General features: G+C 46.6%; 1 protein-coding gene across 1 annotated transcript in view; it reads right to left on the minus strand.

Annotated features, from left to right (window-relative positions):
• Nucleotides 1-597: 597 nt before the first annotated feature.
• Nucleotides 598-26,502, minus strand: part of FGD1 (FYVE, RhoGEF and PH domain containing 1) — a gene marked incomplete at its 3' end in the record, with an annotated part of 41,443 nt that continues 15,538 nt past the window's right edge. Inside the window, 16 exon segments of the mRNA XM_081024376.1 lie at nt 598-864; nt 1,661-1,762; nt 1,764-1,787; nt 2,054-2,143; nt 3,038-3,068; nt 3,326-3,405; nt 4,549-4,641; nt 4,757-4,903; nt 5,236-5,294; nt 6,387-6,525; nt 7,056-7,212; nt 8,372-8,520; nt 9,112-9,201; nt 10,136-10,595; nt 11,049-11,223; nt 11,981-12,154. Of these exon segments, the coding sequence (XP_080880502.1) occupies nt 598-864; nt 1,661-1,762; nt 1,764-1,787; nt 2,054-2,143; nt 3,038-3,068; nt 3,326-3,405; nt 4,549-4,641; nt 4,757-4,903; nt 5,236-5,294; nt 6,387-6,525; nt 7,056-7,212; nt 8,372-8,520; nt 9,112-9,201; nt 10,136-10,595; nt 11,049-11,223; nt 11,981-12,154 (2,237 nt within the window).

A 26,502-nucleotide genomic window follows, 5' to 3' on the forward strand; every position in this document is an offset into this window, starting at 1 on the left:
GACAGAGAGCTGCAAGGAAAGCCTCTCCTAGAGTTTCCATACCTTCAGCAAACTCTTTTTAAAAGAAATTAATGAACATAAGTTAGTCAAGTCCATTAACTTGAGTGGGTCGGAGTGAAAAAGGTGCTACAGTAGATTTTTCAAAAGTTGCATTATCTGCAACTTTAGCACATGCTTTCTTTGTATGGAGGAGGTCCCAGGTTCAGTCCCTCACATCTCCTGAGCTAAAGCATCTCAGACTGCAGGGCTGGAAGAAAGCTCAGCTCAAGATCTTGGAGAGATCTCCTGAAACAACAGGAAGAGGGATCTGATTCAGTTGTCAGACAGCTCCGTATACTCAACCAAGAGGAGTAGACACTTTAAAACAGCATGATTGCCGAAGAATCTGATCGCTGTGCTGGAAGTTAAGATGATCAGGAAGGTGAACTCTACAACCAATATTACATGATGTGGCTTTTTCACACTTCTATAACCCTGGAATTCATAGAACTGCAGTGTTGGAAGAGAGCCTGAGGGTCACCTGGTCCAAGCCCTTGCAATTCCAAGGAGTGGAGAAATGTTAGAGGAAGCACAGATAAAACTGCCAAGACTCTGCACAAGAAGCTGCAAGGGGCAGGCTAAAGCAAGGCTAGTGTCCAATGGAAGGAAGTTGGCTAATGCTCTGTGGCCAACAGGGCTTCCCACGGCCCAGAGAGCCAATCTCACCTCCAGAATGGACCTCCGGCGCTGAGGTGTGTTGGGATGTGGGGCAGGGCTGGCGGGGGAGCCCTGTAGCGTTGCGTAGCAGTCAGTGCAGACACGGTTGGGCCGGTTGTTGTCATACACCAGGCGGGCCCGGAACTCTGAACATTTCCCACAGACAACCTGCAGCGAGTGGGCGAGAGGAGAGGACTGTCACTTGGCTGCAGAGCCAGTTTATGCACCCAGAGGAATGGAGGGCTAGAAAGCTTTTCCTGGACAGAAGCTTCTTGGGCTGGCCGTGGTGAGTGGCTTGTCTGAATTTAAAACAAATCCCTGCAGGATAAAAGCCATTCAGGGAAAAGAGCCTAGCCTCTTAACCTTCATCCTGGAAACATTTTTTCTTAAGTACGAGATTCCCCATGCCCCAGTTGGGAAGCAGTTAAAAAATAACACCCACAACAAGCAAACTTATGCCTGCAAAAGAACGTAACCATCGGAGTTTCCTAAATGTGTAAACTAGCCAAGACAGAGTTTTCCGGGCTCTTGGGGGAGGGAGTTGGCATACAGAGAAGAGTCATCCCCACGTGCCATCGTGCCACATTAATTCTTCCCCATAAAAGAGTGGGTGTACATGTCCACCACCAACTCTGGCCATGCCCAGTGGCATGAGGAACTGCCTCATGTGGCCCTTCGGGTTTCTCTGCCTCAGACCTCTCTCCAAATGCACCGAGACCTCGTGGCTAAAACAGGAGATGAGTCAGAATAGGGAAAATAGGGAGGCAGCTTTTTAAAAAACAGAAACAAATTCTACACTCTGGAAAAACGGGTGCAGGGGAGACACCGGCATTTAGACCAGACTATTATGGGTTGCATACCTCCCCCTCCCCTCCAAGGGGGATGCTCTCAGTAAAAGTAGAAAGAAACAGGGGTGGCACTTGGGAGTGGGAAAGAAACGACCCCCCTGCTGAAAAACACTCACATGGCCACAGGCCCGGCAATGGTGCCTCCGCTTGGTGAGGGCATTGAAGGGCTCCTTGCACTGCATGCACAGGGTTACCTCTTTTTCCCGGATGGGCGTGGGGGGCCCGTCGCCCCAGCTCACACCCCTGTGGGGGGGGGGGGACAGGAAGAAAGTTAATAGGTTTGCCCACGAAGCAGAGTCAAGTCATGCAAAATTAGAGAAAGCATGCTAGTGAACAGAAATTATACAAAGTACAGAATTCTGAGTTTTTTTGTCGCAGGAATTGGGTTATCTTTGTGGTAGTTCCCCCTCCCCTCCATTATCTCTCAACTGATCCACATTCAATCACATATTAAAGCACATGGTCTCACCAAACTCTTGCGGAGAGGCACACACCAAGGTGGAACTTACAGGCGAATTGGGTGGCGTTTCATCCTCACTGACCAGCTGCTTGCATGTCTCCAGAGTCTGCTCGTGTTTCTGAATTGTTGCCTGTATCGCCTGATGGTTTTAACAAGACAGTGTTAGTGGCCGCAGATAAACAGGGAACTGGGAAGTAAAGCAGAACCCCAGCCTGCTTCAATGAGGAAAAGGACAAGATTTTAAAATGTTGTCTTATTTTATTGTTGTTAGCCACCCTGAACCCGGCTTCGGCTGGGGAGGGCGGGATATAAATAAAAAATTATGATGATGATGATGATGATGATGATGATGATGATGGCAAGGGCCAGCAGGCGCCCACACTTCTCTCCAATCCCAGTTTCAGTCTGGCGCATACTGGTGGGCAGCTCAGGGAGGAAACAGCTACCCAAATCTCTCACAGAGCTATTTACTGTGGGCCTCCTATTTCCCCTGTCAAGCAGGGGCTCAGGCAGTGGTGCAAAATCACAGATCTGTCATGCCACTGGATGCATCGCAATGTGTGAGCGCGCTGTCCAGGGCCGTGGTCTGCTGCACCCTCAAATGCACACCATGTGATCCCATAGGCAAGTGGGTCTGCTGGCCCACACAGCATTATCAAGAAGGCTGACTCGGCACAGAGTCATTCTGCACCACATTATTCTTAACTGAAGAAGCCTGGTCAGCCCTGTGACCCCTATCTTTTCTGTTGGATCTATGAAAGCCATCCATAGAAGCATCCCCCAAACCAGCATCAGAAGGATTTTGCAGAATGGGGAATGTAACCACATGAGATAAGGAGCCAGGTCCTCTATTTCAGAGGCAAGGAAGCTCAAAATGTTGTTGGCTTCCACCTCCCACCAGTCCCAGGCAGCATGGCCAACTGCTGATGGGAGCTGTAGTACAACAACCTCTGGAACGCCCCAGATTCCCCTTCCCTGATCTACACCCATCTTTCACAGTGATAAAAGGTAGGTGAGAAAGGCCAGCAGTTACCTGGATCCAGTCTCGCTTCTCCTCTTCAGTCCTAAGGAAAAATGACAAACGTTGGAAGGCATGTTAAGGAGTTATTTTTCAGCAGACTTAGGGGAGAATACACCGATTCACTTGATCTGGGATGGTGGGCAAAGGAGGAAGGAGGTGAATGGATTCAGGGCTCTCACAGGAAGATAAGAAGCAGCAGAGGAGAGTTACTGGGATGGGCAAAGCCGCGTCGCCAGATGAGGGACAATTTTTACAGCTTTGAGAAAGGAGAAGCTAAGTGACTGGCTTTGCTGGCTGTACCTGGCCTGAAGTTCTAGGGATCGCTGCTTCCCTGATACAAGGAAGGTCCTGGGCACATTGAGGCTGCTGGTCTCTTTCAGCTGCAGGGTAAGGAAGGAGGAGGACAGAAGGTTGTTCAAAGACACACACTTAACCTTCAATCAGCTACAGCATCAAGGGCAACTTCCCTGTGCAAACAACTAATCATATCATCACACATCGAACCCTGCTGTGAGAACTTCCCCCAGCTATCTCTAGATTCAGACACAATTTCTTGGAAAAATGGTTTCCATTCTTAAATACCGTTGACTCAGCTAATTAGAAATATAAAAGACCACTTGGATTTTCCTCAGTGTTTAAGAATACACTTCTGTTATTTCTGGTTTTTTTCTTTTTTAATTAAGCAAATGATTGTATTGCTCTTTATTGCAGATTTACCTAGCTTCTTGCCCACCCTAGCGGTTTTAGGTTGTTTTGCATATTCTTGCTATTTGAAAGTTGATTCTAATTGATTCTAAAAGCAGCAAGGATGTTTGGTTGAGAACATAACGGGGAGAAAAATAAGAAAGAATGATTAATAAAAAAATTAAGAACTCCCATCACCACTTCAGTCAGTTCACCTATTCAGATCAAGACATAAGCACACAAGACTGTGTGGTCCAGATGACAGTCTTGACTTTTGTTCGCTGTAACCAAACACATCATGCTGCTTTAATTCCCCCTTCCTGAGTCAGGAAGATAAATTACCCCGGCCTGGAGGGCAAGTCCTGTCCTTCCCTCTACCCATCCTGTTCCATGTCCCTTGTTTCAACATGGAGCAGCTGATAAAACTCCAAGAGCTTGCTGGCCATCCAGAGACTGAGATTTGTGTGGTTCTCTTCTCCCCTTTGGGATGCGAGTGGCGCTGTGGGTTAAACCACAGAGTCTAGGACTTGCCGATCAGAAGGTCGGCGGTTCGAATCCCCGTGATGGGGTGAGCTCCTGTTGCTCGGTCCCAGCTCCTGCCAACCTAGTGGTTCGAAAGCACGTCAAAGTGAAAGTAGATAAATAGGTACCGCTCTGGTAGGAAGATAAACAGCATTTCCGTGCACTGCTCTGGTTCACCAGAAGCGGCTTAGTCATGCTGGCCACATGACCCGGAAGCTGTACGCCAGCTCCCTTGGCCGATAAAGCAAGATGACTGGACCTAATGGTCAGGGGTCCCTTTACCTTTACCTTCTCCCCTTACTACCTTCCCCTCTCACCTCCATCCCCTCCACGTCTATGCGAGCACGGACTCCAAATTTCTGGCCTATGAGACGCAGCTTGGGCACGCAGTACAGCAACCAGTCATTGAACTGGAGAAAGAAAAGGAGTTAATGGTGACAGCATATGGTGTAGAGGGCTTCTTGCTGTGCCCTCTCCTGAGATGGGTCAGGTGGAAAAGAGCAAAACCCCAAAAGCTCTTCTCACCAGGATCAGGTACCGGTCTTGTGTGGTACCGTTCTTGGCAGAAAGCTTCAGGATGTGCCCTTCCTTGATGAGCTCATTGGTGGGATTCACTATGTCTTCCTCACCTCCAAGCAGCTCGTACACCTTCAGCAACGAGTGCATCCTCTCCTGGAAAGGGGTACAGATCACTGGCAAATAACTCATATACGGCACCCAGCTCTACTTGTTAAAGTGTTGGACTTGAAGCAGGTAAACTCAGGTTCAAATCCCCAGTTGGTAATGAAATTCAGCGAGTGATCATAGGGCAAGTCAGCTATCCACTCTCTCTGTTTAACCCACTTCTGTCCAAATGGCCCACAGGGGTTGAAGGGGATATGGATCCCTCCCCCAGGCTGAATAAAGTTTCTCCCGCGCACCTACTCTAACCAATTTGTGGCGACCTCCTGCTTCAGAGAAAAGAAGACCCAGGCGTCCTGGCTTTCATTACCTCCAACACTTACCATTTTGCGGATGGCTGCATTGGAGTGCTCTGCTGCTGTTGCAATAAGTTCTAGGGATTCTGGCCATGAGGTGGAGAGGAAAAAAAGAAAAGGAGAGTCTAAATGGCTAGGCTGGCCTTACTCAACACAGTGCCTCCAACTGAACTGAAAGCAGAACTAATGCTTAAACATGTGTCAAAATAAAGCCACGCAGGCGGGTTACCAGAATATACTGACCACTGTGATGGGGCTACAGGTTCACCATTTAGGTCAGGAATTTGCAACTGGAGAACACAAAGTGAGATCCAGCTCGCTGAGGTGTACTGCCTGGTCTAACCAGCAGGCAACCATAGATGGACTGAGTTGGGCAGGCTGTGGCTTGGTCACCTACCTCTTATTCCAGGGGTGGGGAACATTTTTCAAATTGAGGGGGGCCAAAACTCTGCAACACACACACACATCACTCTTCACAGCTGCTCAGCTGTTTCCCAAGCAGCTGGGCAGCAAAGGGAGGGGAAGATCTCTCCCCCTCATCCGGCTCAGCAGAGCAGCAGTGAAAAGGGGGCTGCTCCTTCAGAAACTGGCATGTCAAGGTTCTCCAGTGCTTTGAGGCAGAGGCGGCTCTCAGCAAGCGAGGGAAGTCTTTGAGGAGAGCTGCCATTTTGAGTGACAGCTGGAGAGGAAAGGTGGGAAGAGCACTGCAAGGCTTGGAAGAGAGCAGACAGCGTCAGACAGATGCTCCGATTCTTCTCCAATGTTTGCACTGCTTTCCGCCACCTTTCAGTTACCTTTCGAAACATCAGTTCCCAAAGAGAGAAATTTAGGCCGCCGCCAAGGTGGGCTGGCTGGTCCAAAACTCTTTGTGGACCAGCTCTGGTCTTTGAGCCACCAGTTCCTCAACACTGTCTTACTCAAATTTCCAGAGAAAATATCCCACTGACTAGGGTTTTTTGATACTCTGGGAAATACTGGGGTTAGTAAATCTCTGCTAGCAAACAAGAATATGGTTTTACAGGCACTGTGTGCTGTGGCTCTCCCCACTACCACCCTTTTTCTTGTATTTTTATGCTGTTTTTCTGCTATTTTTCTTGCCATGAGATCTTTGGACAAAAGGTGGTATACAAACAAACAAACACACACACCCTGCAATTATTCCCGGCAGCTCTACTCACTCTGAGCATCTTTGCAATCGGGCGAGTCCTGAGGCAATTTGAGGAGATAGTCCTTCAGCAGCAGCTCGTAGCGAGGGATTCTCTGGACAGGTTCCAGCATGTGGTGCTGCAGGGTCAGGTTCCCACATATCTCTTCCCTCTGCAGAAGAGAGTGATCTCTAGAGAGCTGTCTGCCTGGCTCTCCTCCAATGGCAGCCCGCCTGCTCCCATAGGGAACTGAGACTCAGGGAACCAGAGTAAGAGTTTCCAGAGTACGGGGCAAGTCTTCGTACAGAGACGCGAGCAGCTGCTGAGGCACGAGCTTCTTCCCCAACAATTCCTTCCAAACACTCCAATTTTGTTTAGATCTTAATTAGACCCCAAAGCCCCTCACTCCACATCCATGTTGAACAGCAGGGCTAGGAGGAGGGAAGGGCAACTCCCTACCCTTTTGCAAGCGATTTATTTTTCTTTCCTGTGTCGGTACTTAAAACATGCTCGATTAATAACGTTTTAAAGTGCTTTTGAACTCTTAAGAAAAATTGCTGTATAGGGAATAATACAACTGGAATGATAACTTAATTGCGCCACCTGGGTAGCTCCAATGATGAGGCTGCGTTGTTCCCCCTGCTGTTAACCTGAAGCGCTTGCTGCAATGCTAAGTTTGAGATCCCCCTGAACTAAGCTGACCTGCACTTCATGGATGATGCTCTTGAACTGCGCTGAGCGCTCCATCCAGGTGTTGACAAGCTCCATGGCACGGTCAAAGTTCTTTACATATTCGCCATACATCTTGAGGAAAGGGGCCAGTTTCTGCAGGATATCCCCGATGCGCGGGTGCTGATCCCTGGGAACAGAAGCAAAAAGTGTTAGGAAGAGGAGAAAGGTCCGAGACAGAAACTGAGCCGCCCCATTCACAGGGTGGGAAAGCATCCAGATTCTATCTGCAGGACCAACTGCAGCCAGAAACCCAGCCAGATGGGCGGGGTATAAATTATTATTATTATTATTATCTGAAGGCAGCCCTGTTTAGGGACGTTTTTAATATTTAATGCTGTATTGTTTTTAACACTTGATTGGAAGCCACCCAGAGTGGCTGGGGAAACTTAGCCAGATGGGCGGTGTATAAATAAATTATTATTATTATTATTATTATTATTATTATTATTATTATTATACAGGGACTGGGAGTCAAGAACAAACACCCAAGCAGAGCTGAGGAATCCCAACATGAGGAGATTCATAGCTCTTAACATTCTCAAACGGATGCAAATCAGGGACATAAGGGAGTCATGGACACTAAACTTTCTCTATTAAGTTATGCCGCGGGCCTGCATCTTCACAGTTCTATAGTTCCCTGCAAAGGGTGAAGTATTTAGGAGAACAGGACATGGGTGGGCAACCCTCCAGATGTTGTTTGACTCCCACTCCCATCGGCCCCAACCAGCCAGGCCAAGATTGAGAGAAGGGCAGTGAAGCAGGAAGGAAAACAAGCACTATGCAGAAATTCCCAGGCTCAATCCTGGCATCTCCAGATAGGGCTTGGAAGGACTTCTGTCTAAAGCAACGCTTCTCAACCTTTTTCCGACTATGGCTCCCTTCTGACCTTGTTTCCTTCCTGTGGCCCCCCATCCTACTGGACAGCTTGGTGCGCGGAAGTGGAAGGGAGAAGAAATCGGAAGCAACGTTGCTGTGGAGTGTGCATGGAGATTCCTTCACTGGGAAGCATGGGCCACTTCTCTGTTCCCTCTGCTTCTCTGTTTTCTTTTCTGTTTTCTTTTCTCGGTCACCTCTGTTTTCTTCACTTTTCATTTCCCTTTATGGCCCTCTAGTCTCATGCCTTGGCCCCCCCCCCCCCATTTACACAATTTTCACATGCGGCCCCCTTGGAATATCCTGGGGGGCCCCCACTTGAGAAACACTGGTCCAGAAGATCGCAGAGAGTCACATAAACAAACCTTTGTAGGCAGTCACACCAAAATGTTAAGCCAATGAAATGTCCTCACCATTCCTCCATACGTTTCTCCAATTCTGGGAGCAGGAACTGTTGGTGGAAGCAGTAGATTGAGCAGATGTTGGCAAAAATACCCATCACCACGTCCACCGGGAAAGAGTTTCGGCTGCGTGCTTCCTCCAGCAGACGTGCGCAGAAGACCTAGGAGGTGGGAATGCAGTTCAGCAACATAGGAGAGAGTCCCATCAGGCCCAGTCACCATGGCCAGTCAACTGGAATGATGGGAATTGAAGGCCAGCAACACTTTGGCCAACAGATACCATTCTGCCCTGTAAGAAGACTGAGAGTAAGGGAAGCAGGAAGACGTCACCAGAGCCTGCACCAGTCAAGGTGTCCCCTCCCCCTGTAGGGCCAATTAGCATCATCTGCCCTGTGAAAAGGACAAAGGGTCCGCTTGTGTTTGTATTTTATCTGTTGGTGAGTGGGTGGGAGAAATGTAAAACTGTAAACCACCTTCGGTTCCTTGGCAAAAAGGTGGTATATAAATCCAAAGGGAAGGGAAGGGAAAACCCATGCTGATTCTACACCAAAATCCCTTTTCTAGTATCTGCAGCTTGGAAGAGCAGATCCACAATCCAAAGAACAGGCCTGAGTTTTCCAGCAGGTTTTCCAGCTGCTGCAGTCGGGCATGGCTTGCAGCACAGATGCTATATTTCGCCTGCAAAGGCTTCAGGAGGGGAAACTGTGGACACTCAATAGCTGTTTTGATATATTCCGTTGTATTTTAGGTACCTGGTCCAGCAGATACAGGCGAGACACATAGGCCTTTTCTGTTTGGAGAAGCTCGTTGGCAATTCGGAAAACCTTTTGTGGAACTGTCATCTGTCAAGGGGAGAAATTAAAATCTCTGTGGGGAACTTAACAAAATCCAAGTTCACCCATCTGCCCTGTACTTCATGCACCCGTGAAACTGGGCATGAGATTAGCCCACTTTCCCCCTCCTCTCCAAAACACTTTCGTATCTTCTATGGCCCCCACTCCTCAGCTGCTGGCCTAGAAATGACTGTGAAATACACACTGCACTAATTCCTTGGTTCGCTTTCTCACAGCTGCTCAAGGTGGATAAGAATCCCCGCTTCTCACAGAATCGTAGAGTTGGAAGGGATCCCTGAGGGCCATCTAGTCCAACCCCCTGCAATGCAGGAATCTCAACACACAGTCTCCCATCCCATCTGACATCTGAAACCATACTGGACTCTGCTTAGCTTTGCAAATGAGCTAGCAGTGTTTTACCCAGTGGCGTAGCGTGGGGGGTGTGGGGGGGCCGGCCGCACCGGGCGCAACATCTGGGGGTTAGGGGGCGCAAGTCCACGGGTTAGGGGGCGCAAATTACTTGCCTTGCCCCAGGTGCTGACAACCCACGCTACGCCACTGGTTTTACCACCCTGTGAGTGAATCTGACCAGGCAGTGAAAATATTCTGAGGAGTAAGTAGTCCCTGTTAAGTGAATTTCAGTCCATCAGAAACAATCCTACCCTCAGCACCTGAGCTGGCATTACCAGACAAGGATACGACCCAGATCATATTCACTAACTCTTCCTGAATCACAATACAACAGTGGACAAGGCTGCTCACGCTTCCACCTCTCTAATCGCTGTGTAACCCCAACCCACCCCAGTCCCGTTATTTTCCGCCCAGTTTTGCATCTGACCTCAGTAAAGAGCATCGTACTGTATTCAGGAAAAGGCTTGGCAGGAGCCATCAGCTGTGCGGGTGATCACACTAACACCCGGGCATGCCAGTCCAAGTCTCTCACCTCCTCTGAGTCCTGTCTTTCTGCTTGTGGGGGAGGGAGCTCCGGTAGCAGCTCAGCCTCATCCCCGCTGCCATCGTCCATGTCACTGTCCACTTCGGAATCCCGGGTTGAGCGGCGCTTGATGACAGCAGCAGGCACGGGTGGCCCTGCTCCCTCTCCTGTGCCCTCGTCAGCCCCAAAGCAGATCTCCTCGCTGTTAGATGGGGAGCTGATGCTGTCAATGCCACTGTCCCGGTTGGCCAGCTTCCCACCATCGTGAGATGGCAAGCAGGCAGCACCACCCGCAGGCTCTGGCCCTCCCTCCAGAGCCAGGAGGTCCAGGAGTTTGTGAGCCAGCTCTGCCGATTCCAGTGAAGTCGGGCAGTCTAGCGAGGGCTCCATGGGACCTGTCTCGGGGGTCTGGAGATCTGGACTGGGGCACGGCGACGGGGCCTGCTCAACAGCCAGGATTACAGGTTCCCTGCAACAACAACAAATCAAAACACGGACAGTCAGGCTCTCTGGGAAGAAAGTGGAGGTCACTAAAGCAAGACCTGCTGCTTGTTCTAGTCTCACCTTGGAAAGGGAAGTAGAATCTAGTGCGTTGGAAGTAAGAGAAGTAGCAGCCCTTGACTAAAAATAGAGTTAAGAACTGGCACACTCCATCAGTCCAACTATCCGTCTGGCTTGGCATTCTGTCTTCTGACTCAAAGGCTAGCCAGAGGCCTTAGGAAATTAACATGTAGGACAGGATGCCATAGCTCCCTGCCGTTCATCTGGAAGCAAAGTGTTCCAGCGCACTCTTCCAGTTTGGCTGTACCGCCAAACTGGTGGCACTCCCTCACAATGGCTATGGCAGGAAGCATAACATCAGAAGGGAGCACCAGCTACATTCCCAGGGAAGCAGGGCCTTGCAAGCTACCAAAGCACCCACCTCTCAAACTTCTCAATGAGGCAGGAGACGGCAGATAATGGTCCCAATCCATCCTTAGGCAGGGGGCTGCGGCTTAAGCGGGGATCAGCAGGGAGTGGTCGCGATGGAGGTGGGGGGATGGATTCAGGGAGACGCAGTGGCTGGATACTCTGCAGATGGGCTGGTTTAGGAGGGACTGGAAAAGCAATTCAAGTTATTTTTTAAAGGCACACATAATATATGGATACTATACACAAACCCCCAGCAAAGACAACTGACAGAAGGGCTACTTCTGTGGACTGGCATCATTACCATCAGGTAACAAACAAACCCAACAGCACCCTACACCCAAGCCCATCTCCTTCTGCCACCCTTTCTCTGGAGAAAAGAGCCTGGATCCTGCCCTACCTCTGGTAGAGGAATCTGCCATACACAAATATGAACATGTCCTGCACTGGATTTTATTGCCAGCTGCTCTTGGAGCCAAACTTGACTGAAAAACAAGTCTAAATATACCCTACTATATATTTTGAAAAATTGTTTGCTTGTCTGCTTGCTTTGCACATGCTGTAACCCAATTTTGCATTGTGGTTCTTTAGTTCAAGGAGTGGGTTTTTGTCAATTGGACACCATTTTGAATCAAGATGGCGGACCAAACCTTTCAAAACTGCACCACCAATTTGGAAACTGCACTGTTTTCGTTGTTCTTGTTCTTCGAATTCCCAAGCAACGCCAGGCACAAGGCTGTTAGTAATGAACAAATAAATCAGAACCTCCCTCTTCTAACAACTGCGTCTCACCCCACTTCCTCCGCAGAGCCTGATGCAGGGAATGGGAAAGCCAGGTGCTCTGCCAAAGCCAGTTTGCTCTGCTTGCAGACTTTCTTCCCGGGAAGTTCCACAAAGAGCCTCGTTGTGATGGGCTCACTGGGGGGTGAAGACTCGCCTATATACCTTGTGGTTTTGGTCCTGGGGGTCGTTTGAGTGGCCGGAGTTTGGCCACTTCTCCTTCGCTGCTGTCAGGTCCTGGATCAGAGATGAGCCGCTGGGGGGCTTCTGGTGAGCGATGTTCTGGACTAGGCTCCAAGGAGAGGCTCTTGACCAGGAGCCGTGGGGGCTGAGCAGGACCTAGGAGGAAGAAAAAAACACAAGACAAGACAGTGAAACAAAGGCAACCCTGAAGTCTCCACTCTGTGGGGATGAAGTGGTTAGAGTACAGTGGTACCTCGGGTTAAGTACTTAATTCCTTCCGGAGGTCCGTTCTTAATCTGAAACTGTTCTTAACCTGAAGCACCACTTTAGCTAATGGGGCCTCCTGCTGCTGCCGCGCCGCCGGAGCACGATTTCTGTTCTTATCCTGAAGCAAAGTTCTTAACCTGAAGCACTATTTCTGGGTTAGCGGAGTCTGTAACCTGAAGTGTATGTAACCTGAAGCGTATGTAACCCGAGGTACCACTGTACTGGCTGATGGCCAGGGAGACCAAAATTAAAATCCTCACTCAGCCATGATTTCAGCTAGTCACTAATTCTCTGTCTAACCTACCCCACAGGGTAACAACCTACGGATAAACTGAAGCACGGGAACCATGTACATCATCTCAGGTACCTTGGAGGAAAGGTAGGATATTAAATGTGGAAAACAAATAAACAAATAGTAGCCTCAAGGTTTCCTCGAAAAGTGTTAGCCCAGGAGAGAACTAGGGCGCCTTCAACAAGGGTGGAAGCAAGGGTTGATAGCCCGGAACAGCCTTGGCTTATTACATATAATAAGCCAAGTTGTATAATGCCTAAGATAGAAGTCTCTAGGTGTTTAACTCTTTATATTGAAAGCAAAATAATGATTTCATAACCCTGATTTGCAGAACAGACCTGTGAGCCCATCATAATGACTGATATGACACTTCCTCAGAGATCAGAATTACCGTATTTTTCGCCCTATAGGACGCACTTTTTCCCCTCCAAAAATGAAGGGGAAATGTGTGTGCATCCTATGGGGCGAATGCAGGCTTTCGCTGAAGCCTGGAGAGCGAGAGGGGTCGGTGCACCGACCCCTCTCGCTCTCCAGGCTTCAGGAAGCTCTGCGCAACCCTTGGGAGACCGGCTCCGATGGCCGCGCAGAGCTGCCTCCAGTCCCAGGCTCAGCGCACTTCTCCCCATCGCCAGCCCCACAAGCTCGGGGGACAGCGGGGAGGCGGAGTGTGCCTTCCCACTGTTCCCCGACCTGGTTCTTCCAGCCCCGCACCTGGGGGGGGAAATAAAATTTTTTTTTCTTTATTTCCCCCCCAAAAAACTAGGTGCGTCCTATGGGCCGGTGCGTCCTATGGGGCGCAAAATACGGCAGTTTCCTGGCCTAGTTGCATCACATAGAAAAGCTGCAACTACTAGTTTAAACACACACACACACACACACACACACACACACACTTGTGTCTCAGTTGTGCTTCTGAACTGGTCTTTGACCGTAATAATAAATGATTACTATTGCACACATTTGCGATTAAGTGCCTTTCCATAGCAAGCTCAGAGTGACTATTAAGCAAATTTAAATCACAAAACAGTAGAAGAAAAATGCACGGCTCTACTTTTTAAGAAATAAAGTCATGCTGAAAGCAAATATGTAAGTAAAAGCTGGAATAAAATATATGCAGTCTTAGAAGCCAAAACAAGTTAAGAGATGCCAATTAAAAACTAAATTAAACAAAGAAGGCTTTTTTCCCCACAGACAATAAAGTATTTACCTTGCCTTAAAAGAGGAATGATGGGGGCTGGCAAGTCTCCCGAGTGAGATGGTTTCACAGAAGAGTTTGCCAACCACTGAGAATATCACCTCCCCCAAGCACTACTGGAAAATACTGCCCTAAAGAACACAGAAAGAGTGTCATCTACCAGTCTCAGAGCTTGGGAAAGACTGTATGGTTGAAAGGGTTTCTCAACATATCTTAGACCATGGAATTTTAAAGCTTTACTGCTAATAAACTCCAATTGATCTCAGAAACTCAATGGTAACCAGTGCAGGCAATGCCCCTTCATGCTCTGGCCTGATCCAGTTAATGCCCAGTTCGCAAGCCATGGGACTTTTTCTACCCCACCTAAGTCAGAGATGCAAGCTGATACAGATGTCAATGCCCAACACAGCAATAGCAGAGCTTATTGTGAGACAGAGCTATAGGGCCAAAAAGGTGGAAGAAGGCTGAGACTGCGGATCCCAGCCCAAAGGACCCCCCTCAATATACGTATTGGGTGTTACAAGAGCAAAACTGACCCTTTCGCAAGGTAAGGTGAATGGTCACCTCGTGGCAATTTCGGGTTCCATTAAGAGAGAGATACAGAGGTCCTAAGAATGTAAAAACGACCCTCTTGGACCAGACCAAAGGTCCATCTAGACCAACATCCTGATCTCACGGTACCAACAAGACGACTATGGGACCTCAATGCAAGAGCCCTCTCCCCACTTGGGATTCTTAGTAACTGATATACAGAGACACATTGCCTCCAACAGTGGAGGTAAAATATAGGAATCATGGCTAGTAGCCATGAATAGCTTCATCCTCCATAAATTTACTTAAAGCCATCCAACTTGGTGGCCATCATGTTATCCTGTGGGAGGCAAATTACAGACCCTCCAAGTGTCCCTATTTTCCAGGGACAGTCCAGGATTTACAGAAGCCATCCCAGTTTCTGACTTCATCCTGGAATGTCCCGCTTCTCCTTAGGATGTCCCGATTTTCATCAGAGAGATGTTGGAGGGGATGGTAGGACGTCCCTATTTACATCGGACAAATGCTGGAGGGTGTGAATTCTATAATTTAACTGAGTGGAGATGTAATTAATTTTGTTTGTTCTGAATCTCCCAGCATTCAGCTTCATTGGGTTCTAGTAATAGGCAATATGGAGTAAAACATCTCTCCAACCACATCACACAATTTTTATACACATCTCTCATACAGTACACAGCATTCCAAGTGTGTACGCACCATATATTTGCACAACAGCATTATGATATAGGTAACATTATTTTCAGTGCGGCATAATGGTTAAGAGTGTTCGGGCTATAACCTGGAAGACCAGGGCTTGAATCCCCACTCAGCTATCAAGCTCACTGAGTGAGCCTAACCTACTGTTGTTATGAAGATGAAATTGGGGGGGGGGGGCAGGGTGGAGAGAGAACCATGTATACCACCTTGAGTTCCTTGGAAGAAAAAAGTTGGTATATAAATGTAATAAATAAAATAAAATAAAATCCCTAACACAGAATTGCCTGTTTTCGCAGCTGGGTCAATACCTTCATCAAGCTATCCACTATAACCCCAAGGTCTCATTCCTGGTCAGTCACTGCCAGTTGAGATCCCGCGAGTATATATGTAAAATTATATTCCCACCACCATGTACACGGCTTGATATTTGCTTACGCTGAATTGCATTTGCCACTTTTTCTGTCTATTCCAGGGGCAGTGTGTCCCAATTTTCCGCTTGGGGTAAAAACAGGAAGTGCCGCCTTGCCCTGCCACCACACTGCCACTGCCAAAGTGGCCCTTACCTAGGGAGCGCAGCAGTGGTGCAAAGCTACAGAGGCAGGTTCCAGCGAGATCTCGCTGGAAACCAGTGCTGAGGCCGGAGCTGCATTGATGCCACCAGTGGGGGTGGCAGGGCAGCTGCTTCACCCTGACATATGGGGGGGCCACTCCTGTCCATTCGCTTAGTCTTGAGAGATTCTCTTGCAGCTCATCACCATCCCTCTTTGCTTCAATGACCCTGAACAATTTGGTTTCATCAGCAAACTTGGCTACCTCACTGCTCACCTCTTACTCTAGATCATGGGTAGGCAAACTAAGGCCCGGGGGGCCAGATCCAGCCCAATCACCTTCTAAATCCGGCCCACGGACTGTCTGGGAATCAGTGTGTTTTTACATACGTAGAATGTTTCCTTTTATTTAAAATGCATCTCTGGGTTATTTGTGGGGCATAGGAATTCGTTCATTCCCCCCTCCCAAAAAAAATATAGTCCGGCCCCCCACAAGGTCTGAAGGACAGTGGACCGGCCCCCTGCTGAAAAAGTTTACTGACCCCTGCTCTAGACCATCAATGAACAAATTTTAAAGTAGCGGTCCCAATTCCCTTCCTCACTTTCTACATCCCTCCACTGGGATTCTATTTCTTCTCTATGCTTCCGGTTTCTTAACCCGTTCCTGATCCTTGAGAGGCCCTCTCCTATTAGTCCATGACTGCCAAGCTTACTCAGGAGTGGCTTTGATGAGAGACTTTATCTTAAAAACAATAATAAAGAGTTCAGGTACACAATGTACCAATGGAGAACAATCCAGAAGGAGGTTCCTAGGCACAAGGCTCATTGAAATTTGGATTCTCTGTCTCAAGCTCCAAAATGTCTTGATCCAACCCTGGTCAGGAGAAACAGTTCCTACCTACCAGTACTTCTCTCACAGAATAGTATACATACCATCATTTGCCACAATTCTGAGAGGTGCACCTTTTACCTGCTAGAATTGCTATCCTCGGCTCTGATATCTTTTTATTAGAGAACATTTGATAACAAATCAATTCACAGACAATGAGCAGTATATATCCTTTCCATTGGAATCCTGTCTGCATAGACTCCCTTCCTTTCTTTTCATGCCTGGCTGAGTATAAGGCTAATGGCAAGCTAACAGAAGTTTTTATCACAGGAAACTCTCACCATGAGGTGGGATATGTTTGTAATTTCTCATATTTATCTTCTTTTGAGCTAACCTTCTGAGTGTGGTAAAACAATGAAAAAAAACGGACCATGTTTATTTTGCATCGAAGGGCTGTCTAAAGGCATCTCAAGGCAAAGCTAGGCATTATATCAATTTTTGTTATGTAAAATGGCAGCTATGGCAAAGCCTGCATAGCCTCAGGGGGTGGGAAGAGGAAGTTTCTGTCTCTCTGTCTGTCTGTCTCCCACTTCTGTGATCCCACCAAAACTCCCTGAAGCTGCTATTTCATTTCAAGTGGCTTTCTGCATTTCACTTGAAATGCAAACAGCACAGATTTTATCTGAACCATGAAAGGGGGGCGGGAGAGAGATAGGGTGTCAAACTGCCTCTCCCCCACCTCCATGGTCCTGTGGCTGCTCAGGTTTCCCTACAAACACACCCCAAAACACACTTTAACATGCAATTCACACCACATCTTATTAGGCCCTCAATTTCACTGCAAGGAGCATGCTCACAGGAACACATAAGGAATAATTACCAGGAGAATGTCACCTTGTAACATGAGCTACATGTTAAGACCAGAAAATGATGATGATGATGATGATGCAAACATGGCTGTCTAAACAACAACATCAACAACAATGCCAGGGTGGAGTGTGTTTGTGTGAATCTAGATCAGAGCAGTGGCATGGTTAGGATGGGAGCTTTGGTGCTGTGTCCCATCATGGTCCTATCAGAACTGGGCCTCCTGCACCTGCTATTTGCAGTGGGGAAAAGTCCCCCTTGGTGCCAATGGGCGCTTTCCTCCCACTGCAAATGATGAGGGACCAGGTTTTATTATTTCTTTATTAAATTTGTATGTTCCCCTTCATCTAAAGATCGTAAGGTGGTTCTGATCGAGATCAAAACAGGGGGGAAAGGATTAAAGCCAACACCCCAACCATGACCTCAGTCTGGCTCCACACAAATCATTTACTTATTTTAAAAGTCACACAAGGGCTGAAGACATGAATAACATCATAACTAGTTTGGTTCCAAGCTGTTTGTAATATTCCAAATCCTTCACTTAACCGAGTTGGAAGCCGAGAGATGCAATTCCACCTAGATGTCTTGCCAGGGCTTGTCCCAGGGAGAAGTTCTCAACAGGATTTTAAATAGATCATCTCAGTGTTTCTTCTCCGTGCAGCCTACCTTAGAAAACTAGGAAAGTCACTGGAAATTAAGCTCTCAAAAAAGTTAAGAAATTGCACCTCTGGGCACCCTCCCCGTTCTATATAATCTTCTGTAGGGTTCTGAAATATACAGAGGAGAAACAACCTCAACTTCAACTTGTCTCCTCCAAGCCCCAGAGGCTACGTAAGGGAAGGATTTCTAGGCAACACCTCCATGACTCAAATACACCAGCTACTCCAAGAGCAAGGAACTGCTTTCTTCTATTTAGGAAGATCTGAATAACGTTGTGGGAGAACCCCTGGTCAAAATGAGAAGCAGAAATTATGGAGTTGGGGCTAGGAACAGAAGAAGATGGTCTCCATGTTGGCACTCTGTGGCTTAAGTCACTGTCCTCGAAGACTTAATGGACACACCAATCAAAATGTCAAACTTCAGAAACTTTATTGCCTCTTAAGCAAAAGCAGAACAGCAACAGGAAATGCTTGATGCCACCCAGCTATAAGTAAGCCCAGTGCCCTCTTGTGACATTCACTGGGGTGGAAGAGAAGGGTGGAGAAAGAAGCTTGTCAAGAGAGATAAAGGTTAGTTTTCCCATTTGTCCACTACCATTTATTAGTTTTTCAGGACTACACTGAAAGCCTGTGAAGGCACACAAAAGGCTTCGGATGGGTTCAGATGAACTTTTTGCCACACATCTGTACCAGGTGTGCAGTTTTTTAAAAAAAATCCATGCCACTTGGCAGGATGATACAGGCAACCATTTTCCACATGGCTACTGACACAGTGTGGTGCATTTATCATGGATAATGTTCACTTCTATCCACCTGGAGTGTGTTTAGTCACACAATTCTGGGCAGAAGAAAACGTTCATATACATGCGTACAGACGTTGGCTCAGCCAAAATGGATTTGGAATTGGCAGCGTGGCTTCTCAACTAGAACACACAAACATGTACAGGCATATAGCAGAAAGAGAAGAGAGCAAAAAATATTAGGTTGTATCCAATTAAACTATACCAAGAACAGACTCACTGAAATTAATAGATCTAAGATAGTAATGTCCATTAACTTAAGTGGGTTTACTCTGATTACGGCTAACGTCAGATACAACCCATTTATATGTATATGGATTTAAAGGTGGTTATTTAAAAAGCAGCTGGCACAGATTTGTGAAAGATAGATCCTATTAACCCACAATAGCTGTACACCTCTGCTGGAAGGCAATGGGTGGGGATCTGGTCCCACACAGCAATTCATCTAAGCCATCTTCATCTAAGTCAGCAAACTTTTCCAGCAGGAGGCCAGACCACTGTCCCTCAGACCTTGTGGGGGGCCGGACTATATTTTTTTTTAATGAATGAATTCCTATGACCCACAAATAACCCAGAAATGCATTTTAAATAAAAGGGCACATTCTACTCATGTAAAAACACGCTGATTCCCAGACCATCCGCGGACCGGATTGAGAAGGCGATTGGGCCAGATCCAGCCCCCGGGCCTTAGTTTGCCTACCCATGATCTAAGCAACACAAAAGCAACCTGACATCACTCGGCACATGAGACCCAACTGCTGCTCCTAAATCCTGTCTCCTCCCTCTTCTGCCCTAAGATAATAAAAAAAGCTCCACCGGAAGACTTTGCAGATTATATTCCCTACCCAAAAGTTATAGCTTCAGGTCAAAAATTAAAACAGGTGGTTATGAAATGGAACATAGTCCATCACTTTATGCCTAGGAATTCTTGGGAGACAAGTGACCCACCCAGATGACTAAAGAGGAAAAGGCCTGTGTGTCTGGCAGGATAGTTAAACATACTGTACACCGGAGGCTACTGAACAGATTAAAATGAAACAACCAAAACCCAAAGCCAAGTAATGAGACACAGTTACAATTATAAAATAAATTACTTTTAAGTACAATCATCCCACTGCCTCTAGCCAGAAATCTGCAGTGTTGGGAATAGGTTTGCTTCTCACTGAGGAACTGAGGCAGAATACTGTCTACGTGTTTTTCCTGATATCGCCATATCTAAATGAGCTAAAGAAGATAATGACTATGACTATGACTTCTTCTGCTCCTCCTCTTTTAAATAAAAGTTAACCATTCAATGAAGGAACCCAGAGCTCATATCCATGAAAGAGTTGTCCCCTCCTCCAATGACTTAGCAAGTATTAACAGAATATTTAATACAAAATGAGTCATGTCAAATTACGAGCTATGTTCCAACGAGTCGATTAAAGCAAATTAAAGAGACAGTTCTGAAACACCTAAAGGAAACCTTTATGCTTACTTGGTTGCTTGTGCTAATGCAATAAAAAAAATTTTTTTTTTTTAATGGTGTAACTGACTTGGTAGTTAAGACAAGAGATGTATTATATTGGTGGATATGGGAGGGGCACTCCTGTTTATTTTTTAACAACACAGCAAGTTGTTTGACATGGTCCCGCATAATATCTTATATATAAACTAGGGAGAGCGAACACAGAATGAGTTCACTATTGGCTGGAAAACTGCAACCCTAGAGCAATTATGAATGAAGCTCTTCGCTCTCAAATTGCTCAGCATTTTTTAAAATAGCAGGGATGGTATCCATGCTATTATCACAGAAATGACACAACTATGGAAAATAGGACTGGAATGAAAAGCGGTCCTTTAAAAATTGAAGAACTGGGCCAAACATATACACACATGATTAAAGCAGAGATAAAAATGTAAAGTACCAGTTCAAAACTGTGGTTTTTTCAGATCTCGAAAATGGAGCTCAACCTTTCAGACAGGAGGGAAGACCTGGCAGTATGTATTGCTTCAAGAAGGATCTCTCAGACTTTGATATGCTCCTAGTCTAGTGTCCTGATTGTCTTAGAAATCCTTCAAGAGCAGACCTGCCCCATGCCCATTTGTGGTTTGCAGCTCGCAACCCTGCGTCTCCCTGCCTGCCTACCCCCACCCCACCCAAATGCCTCTGTACCTATTCTTCCTTGCCTGTAGTCTGGGAATTACATCCTTGGGCACTTTGACACAGGTTCAGCCAAAGGAAATATTCACCAGCAGCTCCATGATGTTGCAAAATAGATGAACAATTCCAGTATTGCAAGCCTAACTGGACTAGATAACCAAGACCCATTACTGGATTTTCCATCTCTACATCAGGAGTGGGGAACCCATGGCTCTCCAGATATGGCTAGACTACAACTCCCATAATCCTGAGTACTACTGGCCTTGCTGACTGAGGCCAATGAGAGTTGGAATCCAGTAACATGCGGAGGGTTCCTGCTTTACATGTTAGCAAAAGGCAGTTGAGAATGTGGGGATTCAACCTGGGACTGTGGTGCAGGTGTATGGTTGTGAATGCTTTTCCTCAGTACTGTTTTTCAGATTAAAATGCTTCCCACCCATCCGCAGCTGGAAACTTACATATCCAGCCTGGCCTAGATAAAAAAAACATATTAAGCAAGCAAGGAGCCCAGTTACACAATGAAGACTCAATGCTTCTTCCAAGGGGACACAGCAACATCTCCCTACAGCCTGAGATCTTAAGTTAAACATATTCAAAATTCCTGCAGCTTATGAAACTTTTCCTAGACTGTAACACTTCAGCCTGTATGATTAAATTTATTGCAAATAATTAAAAACACTCCCTGTATGTAGAAAACCAGCCTGTCAGGAAGTCTAACCAGAGCCATTCTCACTGACATATTAGTTTTCTATGTGAAGGGATGGAACGTTTCACTCACAAACAGTCAAGAGATACGTTTTCCGCCTCTTCAAGCAAGGCAGAACAACACCCATCTGGTGGTGTCCTCGAACCCACTTGGGCAATCCAGTTCTCCCTTCCTTTCCTTGCATGCTCTTGAAGTAGCACCCACCCAAGAAAAGCTTTACCATTTGATTTGGTGGGTTGCTGAAACTGGCCTCAAGATCTCCCTCAGAAACCTCCTTAAAGTCTCAAGTCTCCACAGTAAAGCTTAAGAAGGAATAATTGCAACCAGTGACTAATATACTGTTTAAGAAGGTCTTGTCGTCCCTGTCAATTCTGCGGTGGTAACTCGACTGAAGGGCATCATGATGGAAGCACGGGAACCTAGAACACTACTTGATCTCTCGGCTGCGAGATACCACCCCTAAATTCTGTACAACTTCAGGACAAGTATAGAATTGGCGCTTTGAGATAAAGGAACTAAAGCAGGCTTCCTCAAACTCGTCCCTCCAGATGTTTTTGGCCTACAACTCCCATGATCCCTAGCTAGCAGGACCACTGGTCAGGGATGATGGGAATTGTAGTCTCAAAACATCTGGAGGGCTGAGTTTGAGGAAGTCTGAACTAAAAGCATGAACACCCTACACAAGAATAGAAGGCCATTTCCTTATCCTGCCCATGCATTCTGCAGATAGTTGCTTATACTGTACAGGACAAGATTAGTCATGCCTTCTATGGTAAATGGTTACCAAAGAAAGTTTCTGTTTACATAGAGAAGAACCTCCTCTATTGAGTAAAATGGAGTTGGCACTAACATGCAAACTTTAGGCAGGTTAGGCCGCAGTCGAAGCACCACTGACTCACACTGTGGGGCATCACGTTTTAAGGAACCAGATCACACCACAGCAACAAAGACGGCAAAATGATTTAGATGGCAGACTTGTAAGGACGGGAACTGGGACCAAAGGTCAAGCAAATTAAAGAAGAGCAAGATCTACGTAGGGATAGCAGTCCTCAACTATGTTTAAAGCCTCTGACATTTTTTTAAAAAAGATAAGAGGATAATCCTTCCATACAGAGGGAAGGAAGTGGGGGTAGATTTTTTAAAAAGACACTTTGAGATAGAGTGAAGATAGCTATTCAGACAATCTTAACTGTTAGCATAGACCTAGGCCCTGAAAAGAGGGGGAGGGGGGTCTTTAAAACCGCATTCCTTTGAAGGAAAAGAAATAAATAACCACGTGTACTTGGCTGTAGGCAGCCCAAGAGCAGAAGGCGAAAGTCTGTCAGGAGAACCAAAGCCAGGCCAGAATGGTACAGGGCCGGGAGCAGCCTTCGCCAACTTGGTGCCCTTCAGAGGCATCAGTTTGGGGGAAGGTCTTCATCAAGGAAGCACAGGATGTTCATGCAGAAGCAAATCTGAGGATTAGCAAAAAGCCCAAACTGAGAAATCTCCCACCTGGGACAAGAGAAGACCAGTATCAGAAACTCCACCAGCACATGGCACATTTTGAGACTGACCAGGGTCCAACTCATGTTTGAGTGGGGATTTGAACTCTGATCTCCCAGGTCCTAGTCTGATACTCTAACCACTACACCACACTGGCTTCCTAGAGTACTTCTGCTATAGGGCAGTGGCATAAAATAAAGTAGGTAAATAAATATGGGGAAAGCCAAATGTCCCTTAGAGACGGAGCTGAAATATTTTCCTTGGAGCTTTAATTTGTTTCATTCTGAATTGTTTTATCTGATGTTTTAACATGTTGTATACTGCTTTGATATTTTTTCCTTTAAAATATAAAGTGATATAGAAATAAAAATTATTATCATTAATAATGATGATGATGATAGTTGCCACAACAGAATGTCTAGGCACCATTTTTATGGGGACGACAACAACAACAACCCCCATAAAAAATGGCACCTAGACATTCTGTTGTGGTGACCATAACCAAGGTTTAGGGTTCTATTTGGCGATTAGCTTATATATGTGAGTTTCTAATACAGTCAAACCTTGGTTCCTGAACGGCTCCATTTTGGAACATTTCAGCTCCTGAACGCCAAAAACCCGGAAGTAAATGCTCCAGTTTTCAAACTTTTTTTGGAAGCTGAACGTCCGATGCAGCTTCCGCTGGAGTGCTAGAAGCTCCTGCAACCAAACTGAAGCCGCACCTCGGTTGTCGAACATTTCAGAAGCTGAATGGGCTTCCGGAACGGATTACGTTCGACAACCAAGGTTTGACTGTACTGGGGAAGACCCAAACCAGACGGCTGGCAGATGGGTCAGGAGACTGGGAGACCGCAAGAGTGTGAGGCAAACTGGGAAATTAGAGGACAAGCAAGGAGAGCTATCTAGACAGCAGTGAGGAGCAAGGAAGTAACATAGAAAAGTCCAAAGTCTGGAACGTTGCCCAGGCAAATATGCATATTCCGCCTAAAAGCATTTCTAGCCAGGTCAGGCTTGAAGGAACAAATGGGCCTGTCTAGGAAGAAATTGTAAAGCTGCTTGGGGGTTCCTGAAAACAGTTCTGTACCTTCCTCCTCTGCTTGACTAGTTTTCAACAGGTGGAGAGAGACCCACAAGTAGATCACACCTCAGCCTACAATTATATTCTTTAAGATATTTTGAGAGAAAGAGAGAGCAGTTTATCTCACTCACAGTGTGTGTGTGTGTGTGTGTGTGTGTGTGTGTTAACATGGATTCCACAACTGGTCGAGGCCTTTGGGCACTTAGCAAGTGATGATCAGACCAATTCAGAAAAAAAGGTTGGCTGTACTTAAGACCCACTGAAATAAAATAGATTTAAATCGGCCGCAGCTCATTTATTCCTTTAGATTTCAATGGCACTCCCGAGGATGAATAGCTTTCTCTGAACTGGAACTTCAGTTCTGTTTACTTATCTAAAATAACAGACATTTGACTAGCAAGGAGCTGCACATTTTTGTAATGGTCCAGGACCCCATAATCTCTCCTCAAATTAGTGGTTTTTCTATTTCACGAAGTTATGAACTGCCAGGAAACAGGAAATGATCTAAAATAAAGCTATAACCTATTCTCTCTCTTACTAATTCTGGGTGACCAACTGACAAGAGTTGATACTGAACTATCAAACTGATAGTAGCCTGAGTGCAATGAAAGCAATCTCAGCAGGAGGGTGAAGGTTCTGTTTTCTCCATTATCAACAAGCACACACACATATACCCACCAAATGGGGAGAAAGAACTAGGTCCAGCAACTTCCAAGCGGGCCTGGCCTGGGACATTTTGGTGCCCGAGACAGAAAACAGACATGGCAGCAGCTTCTTTGGGGCACAATCCACTCGGACCGTCTCTTGCACAAGATCCACTGAAATGTGTGGAAACTTTTGCCCAGCTACTACTGATTTCAATAGAGCTTCCATGGAATTCCCGGGTGGATTATGCCCAAGGACCAGAACTTTCCGGCGCTACCGTTCTTAACTATAGGCAAAGCCTGTTGCTTGAGGAAGCAGCCCCTGCATCTAAGATCTTCTCTCCCCCACTAGTATTATCCCCAGAAGAAAAGGCTGAAGCCTACAAACTTGGGTTTCACTCACCCCTGTGGAAGGGAAGCCCGGGCAAACACTTCCTTGCTTTCCAGGTCCCTCTGAAGCTCCTAAGAACCCGCGGAAGAAGTCAAAATTCCTCCTGCTGCCTCTATTCCTAGCAACGGCCAGTCCAAACAGTTTCAAACAGCACTGCCCAAACAGGAACCTACCTGCCTCTTTAAGGTGGCGAAATCTAGAAGTGGAACACTGGCTATGGAGCAATTTGTGTGTGTGGCTGGGGAAAGCAGGAGGGGGAATCTAGTTGTGAGCTAGATCAGAGTCCGAAATTACGTCTAGGTCAGTGAGGAATGGGGGAACATCTGAGTGCAAAGAACTGCACACCTGGAACAATAGTTGTCGGCTTATCCCAAATGTTGGTGTTTGTATAGTTCCCACGGGAGGCGGGGGAGAATAACATGGATTAGATTGTATATTTTATTAGGACAACCAGTATTTTTTTTAAAAAAATGGTTCACACAAGTTTAGAATTTTACAAGTCTGTCCACCAAACTGGTTTAATGATCATTATGTGTGACAAAGTGTTTGGTGAAGCCCAGAAGTTCACACACCATCATTAAACTGAGGGTACTAAACTGATAAAAGGCATACAAATATTTAAAATGAATGCACAGGTCTGGGGTGTGTGTGTTCAAATAAAGAGATGTTACTACTTCAGGCTAATCATTATGATTCCGTTCCTCTGTTCCTCAGGCTGTAAACTAGGAGTAGCCACTGCTCTGTTCCTTGTGATGTCTACTCGAAGGCAACGCATGACATGATATAGCCTCACCACGTAGCCACACCGTGCGCTCCCTGCCATGACAGTTAATGATGCGAGGTGAAGATGGGGTAATGCACAGCACCATGCGATCACATCATGGATCTTATTCAATGGCACATTACAAGGAACAGCTGTGGAGCAGAACCCCTCTGTCCTTTTGCACCATTAAATGTTCATGTCTATTCTTTGTTCAGACAGATACCGGTAACTCTTTTGCAAGGAGTTATTAAAATTTCCAGTGCCAGGCACAACAGGATACACCAATGCAACATGTGGGAGAGAGAAGACCCTGAATCAATAAAGCACTTGGGATCTAACGCAGTTGGAACCTCAGTCTGTCTTGTGTAATTCACTTTCTCTTAGGGCTGAACTATGCACAATGGTGGCACAACCAGGTGCTAGAACAGGGACAGCCAATGTGGAGCCCATCATCCCCAACCACAGGCCATGCTGGCTGGGGGGTGGGAGTTGGAGCTGAAAAACAACATCCAGAGAGGGGGCGCCCGGGTGACTGCCCCTGTGCTAGAAGATTGGCCATGCTGAATTCATAGAAAGCAAAGCAGGAAAT

Source organism: Podarcis pityusensis, assembly GCF_964106645.2.
Source record: "Podarcis pityusensis genome assembly, contig: HAP1_SCAFFOLD_239, whole genome shotgun sequence".
NCBI classification, from domain to species: domain Eukaryota; kingdom Metazoa; phylum Chordata; class Lepidosauria; order Squamata; family Lacertidae; genus Podarcis; species Podarcis pityusensis.